Here is a 7,697-nt window from a genome sequence, read left to right on the forward strand (position 1 = left end):
GCTGCTTTCAGGAGACCAAACAGGTGAAAGTCAGATTCAGCATAATCAGGACAATAGGGAGGATGCAATGTTGTGTTCTTGATGGTCTTCCTTTACCTTCTCTATCCATTCATACACACACATCTTCGGGACAAAAACTTTGATAAATAACAGCAACAGGTACACCCTCAGACACCAATACACAAATCATGGCACTTTTCAAAACATTATTCTGTGCAAATCACAAGTGGGGCGTCCATTTTGGTTTGCATTTACAAATGAACTGATGTAACATGTTCACACCTGCACAGACAACAGTGACTGTGGAGACAGCGGCCTTAAAAGGAAAGCTTTAATAAGATGTGGTTTAGAACATGTAGTTGTTGATGTTTTTTGTAAGAATTTATTTATTTATGGAAGGAGTCTCCAGTGTCAGCCTTTTGTAACAGACAAGAGGTAAAGATTTCCACTGCAACAAAAACTCTTATGGATGGAGGACATTTTGCTGCTACAACATAAATGATAACAGGGACCGACTTGTTTCACAGGCATTTCACCTTATTTAATGTAAATGTAAATGGATACATTAGGATTTGTCATAGCTTCAATTAAAAAAATATGTAAGCACTGAAAAATCGCTGTGATAAAACTAAAATAAAATACTTTGGGACAAGCCGCTACTGGAAAACCACATTTAGGTAGGTAACTGTAACTCATTTATATCACATCCCAACCCCAGCTTGCTTTCATGAGATTCTATTTCTTTGCAGATGAACTTTGAGCAATCCGCAGAAAAAAATGTCAGCTTGCTAGTAAAAAAGAGAAAAAATTACTTGTTTTCACATTGCAGCAAAGGGAGCAGCTTCAAACAACAACCCTGGCACCACTAGTGACTTGTTTGACACTGTAGCAGATATTGTTAGTCAAATGTGTCTTGGACTACATCCATGAGTATCTGAGGGACTAAATCACAAAACATAAGTGATCCTGTTCACACTGGCAGGTAGTGCTGTCCACTTATGATCCCATTACCTGGTACACTATTGATTTCAAGTGTGAATAGAGAGGACGTAGATGTGAGTTAGCCCACAGTGGAACATACAATACTCAACAACTTAGCTTTTAATATATAGCTTGTAGAATTCGATATCTGATTAAGCAAATTCCCTCTGTGATTAATAAAGTTCTTTAAATCTTGGTTAGTGTTTTCACATCTTTTTCCATTCTGCTTGGAAAATTCAAAACAGTTTTAGTCTGACCACTAGTAATTATTTACAGTAGAATGTATGTTTTGCACAACTGTAGTAATGTAGATAATACACTGAACACTTACTGCGTATGGTTTTTGGCATACTTTATATCCAAAGGGAATTTGTAGTTCACTGTAATAAAATTTTGATCCTTTTGCCACTCTCTTTGTGTGTGTAGGGAGCAGCAGCAGTAGATGGACGTCTAAAGCGTGGAGATCAGATCCTCTCTGTGAATGGAGAGAGTCTGGAAGGAGCCACGCACGAGCAGGCTGTGGCTATTCTGAAGAAACAGAGAGGGCTCGTCACACTGTCTGTACTGTCTTAACACAAACACACATCCATGGTGACTGCCACGAACTACACACACACATAAACACACACACCTCACACCTGTTGCATTCTGGTCATGATCCAAAGAGAAGAGCTTGGAACCTGTAAACAACACACACACACACACACACACACACACACAAACACACAAAAACATACACACACACGCCCCCTAGAGGGAGCATGCATAGCACATGATGAAAATCTCCTTCAAATGTGTGAAGTTCAGGAACACAAATTCCAGCAGAGGTGTGTGTGAGATTGAAACTTAACCCCTTTAATATGCCCATTTAGGATCTCTTACTAAACAAGAAGGGAAATTGATCATGACTACTGTCTTAAATCCTTTTTAATTTATCAAATAATTCCAATCAATACACTAACCAATCCATTGGCTGATCAGTTCAGGGTTATGTGAGTCTGTGACAGATCAAACCAGAAACTAGAAATCAGTAGAAACAGAAAAGAAATATTTTATATCTATCGGATACATCGGTAGTGGATGTGTACATATAGTGGGCAAGAATTTTTACATATTTTCCTGTCCTGAGATAAGAACACAAAAGCTCTAAAGTCAACAATAATGGTCCTAAAATGAGACAGACATGAGGGACTTGAGCGTATGTTACCAAAGATGTTGTGCAGTTTCAGAATTTCCAACCCTGGACCAATACTGTAAGTGTGTCATTCTGAATGTTAGCTTTATTCCCTGAAAGGTGGCATTTTACCCAAACACCAATTGACCATATCAAATCTGTCCTACGATAAGTTGCCCCAAAGCCATGGACAGGTTATACAAATTAAAAGCTTTGTTGTTTATACTTTTACAAAGCAATATGGTCAGGAAGTATCTAAAAAATGGATGAAACAAGAGCTAAGCAGGGTAAGGAACAGGTGAACATGGTTACAGGATTTCTTTTTCTTAAATTGCACATCAAAAAGTGTGTTCAGATTCTGTATTTCAGATAAAGTTATTCCATTTCCATTATATAAGGTGACTTTAAAAAGTAGATTTTCTCAGTTTTATAAGGTTGCCCTATTATTTTTATTTCTTCTTAAATTTAATTCAGATAATTGTTACTTACAATTGATAATTAAAAGTCACAGTTTAATATATACTCATTTCCCACAAATACATGTTCTCATGTTCAAGTATCTCTAATTGACCCAAGCATTTTTGTAATAAGTGACTTGAGAGTCACCAGGTTTGTTTTCTCAGTGCAGGGAAACATGTTGAAGTTCTTGCTAATGGTAGTGACATCTGCCACCCAAGGAAATTGTGCAGAAAAACATTTTTTTTTAAATAAAAAGCTACCACACACTTTTGTTGTTCTGTTACCTGGAAAGAACAGTTTAGTGCACCTGATCACCGATCTGTCACTGCAATAAAAACGTAGATGCTGAATACATTCCCAGTCATCATTTTGGGATATGAATCAAGCTGTGATTCCTAAACAAGTGATTAACACACACAGACGCACACGGTTTCACCAGCTGACTGACTGTAGACTTTACATCACTTTAAATCAGTTATAGTAAAGTGGTGTATTTTGGAGAGCAGTAATCATGTCTTATTTCAACTGACAAATTCATGAATAATTTTGGCAGATTTTTTTGTTGTTCATTTTCTATTGTTTTGTTTTTAGTTATTTTTAATACTAAAACGGTCATCAGTGTTTCATCATTTAATTGCACAAATATCATCAGTGTAAATATGTAATTTATTTCCTTAATGCAGTTTAATTTTGTAGGACTTTTGAACTAGCATTCCTATCAGTGATGAAATGAAGATGGTATGTGAAATATCATTTTACACTGTGTGTACCACAATATGAGGAAATCCTGTGTCAGCTGGACTCCTGATCTTCAAACGGAAGTGTGCCAAATTCTTGCAAGGCACTCGTATGACCTCGGGGTCCTAAAAATGCATGAAGAGGCTCTTGCCATAATGTCCATGCTATGCTAAGCCACTTTCTGCATTAGGGTTTTGCTCAACACATTTCAGATTCAAATCTATACTAAGCTGAATCAGCTGCATGAAAACACTAAATTGGGCTTTCTCCAAACAAAGTTTATTTAACTCATTCTCAATGTTCAGGATCAGGAGTGTCTGACTCGGAGAGCACTGCAGAGATTAATAGTTACGTCTTAAATAGTATACTTTATATGCGTTTAGTGTGGGTAGTCTCTTCACACTAGGATGAATGGGTGATGTGCTTATAAAGCCTTAACATAAAGTATGAAGTATGAAATAATGAAAACCTTTTGAACAATATGAAGTCGTTTTAGTCTGTTTTAAAAAGGGGCAAATCCATCAGATCACCAGTTGCTAATACATGTTGCTAAATAGTTAGTGCAACAGGTGAGAACAGTGCTATACTCTGTTGTCACCCCCACCCCAAATTTGTTTTTCAATCTTACAAATGTTATGGCTCCATGGGCTAAACACTCGTACTAGTACTAGTACACTATTTAAAGCCTTGATGAGTAACAGATTACAAGAATCCTGTGTGATAAATGAAGTAGAAGGCTAATCTCTGTAGTGCTCTGACTCTGATACTCCTACTCTGGTTCTAAGCTTATTGGTCCTTCTGGGAAAAGTGTGCAGCACTGTGGTTCCACTGGAAGAGTGTTTTTCCAGTGCTCACATGTTCCTTTTGTCAGGTATGTCATTTAATATTGAAGAGCATTGTGCTGTAACTCCATGTGCAGACTGTGCTTTCCTCATGCTGTCTGCCATGAATTCCCTTTAAAACACTTGTCTGTGTCTTGTCCCTCTCTCTCTGTTTCTGTCTCAGTCTTATTTTTTCCCCTCCTGTGCCCTCAGCCACAATAAATACAGAAAACTGAATGTTACTTGTTCAAATGAATATGTTTAGTTCTTTGGTCAGCATTTGTGAAATCATTATGTAATGTCAAATCCCAAAGAAACCACGCTGAGATTCATTATATTAGATAATAAGAGATGATCTAATAAAACTGATATCTATCTACATTTACACTCTATTTCTTCATTTATTTATACCTTTATTTACACTTGCTAAAGGTTTATACCTAGGCATTCATTATATGTTATCATGTCTGTAGTAACAACTGTGACTTATTTGACAGGTACTTCACATACAATTAAACGTGTGTAAGTATTGTTTCTGATCAAATCTTTATTTAGCACTTCTGGAGGCCTCAGTGTCGGCCCTTTGTAACACACAAAGGTAAACAGTTAAGGCATTCTTCAGGACTGAAATTGCCAATTTGTGATTTCTCTACAATTTAACCATTTTCAAGAAAAAAAGAAAAGCCATTTAGTGAACAACTGTTTAAAGCTGCTACACTGCTCTACCCCAAATAATAGTTGCACACACTAATATTTCATTGGACTGCCTTTTGCTTTGATTACAGCAATGACATTTTTTTGATGAGTTACGCAATGCCATAACATTAACTTAAGTGCAGAGTCACTTTAATTTCTTGTATTGATGATGGAAGAGTTCTGCATGAAGTCACTACTGCTTCAGCACTTCCCAAAGATTCACTGTGGTGGCCAATCCATATGTGTAAATAATGTTTTGTGGTACCTGAACAACTCTTCCATAATTTGAGCCTGATGAATCATGGCATTGTCAGTTTGGAATATGCCCATGCCATCAGGGGGGGAGGGGGGGGGGGAACATTGTTTGAAAAATCTGGTCAATCAGTATATTTAGGTGAAGACCTCATTTTTTTGTCACATAACATTGCTAAATCAACAGAAGCAACCCCAGATTATAAAACTTGTACGGTAGGCATTTATGATGGAAATCATGTCCGCCTCTCTTCTTACCCTAATGCGCACATCACACACACACACACACACACACACACACAAGGAGCCTCACTGATGTGTCTCTCTTAAGGCTACACAGCAATTTAGTCCTGATCCCTTGTTGTCTTCACATTGTGCGTGTGGAAAAGCTCTTACTTTCACTATTAAACATATCTGTACTGTTGTAGATTACTACCATTACACTTATTCAGGATGTTTTTCCAACCACATTTCCTCCTTACAGATGGTTCACCTCTTTGCATTTCTTAACTAACTTTTTGTAGTTTTAAAAAAATTGCCCTTCTGAAACTACATAAATGTAAAGCTTAGAGTAAAAGAACTTGTCAGCTTGACCATATTAATCACAGCAGTAATTACATATCATTATCCCATTAGCACATTGTGTGATAACTGGTAACAATTTTATTTGAATTTGTTTTATACATGTATATTCATAAATGTAAGTGTATAACTGTTCAAAAGAACCAATAACATCATTAAACATTTCTAAAGTGGTTTAGATATGGTTTAAATGGACGCCATATTGCATCCAACAGGTGTTTTACCCAGATTCACATGGCTGTCAAGTTTTCTTCAGATTTGTGAACAATCACATTCTCATAAGCATCAAAGTGCTCATGACTCCTGAAAACCAGAAAAGGGTAAGTTATATAGCATTCAGTTATGTGGATTGAAGTGCATTTTAGCATGTTGATCTGAAAGCATGATAAAGTTTAATAGCCATGTTGTGTTTAAAGGCCATATTACATTTTACCTGACTGAATCAAGATTGATGTTTGACCCATTGGTCATGGCATATTCGTTGGCTGTTCCATTGACCTTTTCCTCCTGGCTGGTAATAGACAAGTAAAAAAAGATGTTGACTCGGGGAGTTATTTATTACTGTTTCAGAGACATTGTTGATGCTCTGTACACCTGTACACTCGTACACTAAAATTACAGCTGACAGCATTGAAACATCTTTATCATTAAAAAATCCCAACAGTGCACCAGGGCATGCTACTAGAGTCTAAAAAAGAGCTTTTTAGAAAAGCATTAAGATTTTTTTACTGAGATGAAATGCAGATTTAGGTACAGACTGATGTAATGCTTAGGTGGTTACCTTGAGTCCTCACACCAGGCTTTGTTTACAAGGAAGGCAATGAAGACCAAGAAGAGAAACACAGCAACTGCGATGATACCAGTAAGCCAGTTTGGTAGAGCTCTTCCAACACTTTCTAACACACAACAACCATCACACAGACCAAAAAATGACACATGATATTGAAGATCTTTAAACACCTCCCTGTCTGTCCAGCTAACACTAATCACAAATTATTTGAAATTATTTGCAAAAAGCTTGAATGCTCAATAGTGATTGGCCAAAAGGTTTTGGTAAATTTTCCATAACAGCAGTTTTTGCATTAAATTTGACATTAATATACTCTTTGTTTTTATTATTATTATTATTATTATTATTATTATTATTATTATTATTATTATTAATCAAAATGAGTTATACAATACAGGTATGCTGTAATAGGAAAAGTATCAGCTTCATAGTGGTGACATCATACCACAGTGTTTTTTATGTCTGTTATTTTCCTATAACAGCATGACCTCTACTGTCACTGCATAATGTTTTCCAGGCTCAGATGCTTTTAGATTAAATTCATGAATTAAATTCATGAATTTAAACCAGAATTAAAAGGTCGTAGTTATTTTTTTGCATTAGCATAATAGAATAGTGTTTAAAGTAATCTCACCTGCTTGGGCTGTAACAGTTCCCAGCATCAGCAACAGGCAAAGACCTCTAACCGCTTTTCCCATTTCAGCTTTTCTGAAATAATACTACTAAATAAATTCTAAAAAAGACTTAAATCAATAGTTATATATCTATAATGTGCTACACCAGTTAAATGCGATAGTGTTGTTTCACCAGTGCCTCAGACTGACCAGGAGAATAAAGCTCACTAAGCAAACCTCAATACCCACCCCCATGTAAAGTCAATCATTTATCCACTTTAACACACAACCATATTGGAGAACCTTACTAGTATTTATTTGCCATCTTGCTGAACTGTGTTTTTTGTACCCTTTAAAAATTCAAACACAGACACTAGAATCAGGATAATTTTTGAACAATCCCTCTCCGTCCTCACTGTTTTGCTAGATGCCACTACTGGTGTGCACACGGCTGGAGGAAGTCATTCTCCACCAAAGCAGGAAGCTCATAAGTAAGTAAACACATTCCATTAGCCCATGAATGTGAGCGATTATGTGAGGACTTTGGTTCTGTTAGGTGTGTGTGTGTGTATTTCAGCTGCTAATACATC

General features: G+C 36.5%; 2 protein-coding genes across 7 annotated transcripts in view; one reads left to right on the plus strand and one right to left on the minus strand.

Annotated features, from left to right (window-relative positions):
- patj (PATJ crumbs cell polarity complex component) overlaps positions 1-4,552 on the plus strand; it is a 134,160-nt gene extending 129,608 nt beyond the window's left edge. For all 6 annotated transcript variants that reach the window (XM_053512581.1, XM_053512583.1, XM_053512578.1 and 3 more), the window contains one exon: positions 1,408-4,552. In XM_053512581.1, the coding sequence (XP_053368556.1) occupies positions 1,408-1,554 (147 nt within the window). In that variant the 3' untranslated portion in view covers positions 1,555-4,552. The remainder of the gene's footprint in view (positions 1-1,407) is intronic.
- Positions 4,553-5,650: 1,098 nt separating this feature from the next.
- Positions 5,651-7,445, minus strand: pdzk1ip1 (PDZK1 interacting protein 1). The gene is made up of 4 exons (XM_053512594.1): positions 7,128-7,445; positions 6,485-6,599; positions 6,137-6,214; positions 5,651-6,006 (listed from the first exon to the last, which is right to left on the minus strand). Exons 1-4 carry the CDS (start codon positions 7,189-7,191, stop codon positions 5,934-5,936), a joined length of 330 nt encoding a protein of 109 aa, XP_053368569.1. The 5' UTR covers positions 7,192-7,445; the 3' UTR covers positions 5,651-5,933.
- Between the last annotated feature and the right edge of the window lie 252 nt (positions 7,446-7,697).

The sequence above is a fragment of the Clarias gariepinus genome, chromosome 15, assembly GCF_024256425.1.
Source record: "Clarias gariepinus isolate MV-2021 ecotype Netherlands chromosome 15, CGAR_prim_01v2, whole genome shotgun sequence".
Lineage (NCBI taxonomy): Eukaryota > Metazoa > Chordata > Actinopteri > Siluriformes > Clariidae > Clarias > Clarias gariepinus.

Bases quoted from the DNA above. Each gene is read 5' to 3' on its own strand.
- pdzk1ip1 (XM_053512594.1), bottom strand. From the start codon at position 7,191: ATGGGAAAAGCGGTTAGAGGTCTTTGCCTGTTGCTGATGCTGGGAACT. The intron at 6,600-7,127 runs GTGAGATTACTT...GTTGTGTGTTAG, and splicing joins AACTGTTACAGCCCAAGCAG to AAAGTGTTGGAAGAGCTCTA. The intron at 6,007-6,136 runs GTAAAATGTAAT...TCTGGTTTTCAG, and splicing joins ATCAATCTTGATTCAGTCAG to GAGTCATGAGCACTTTGATG.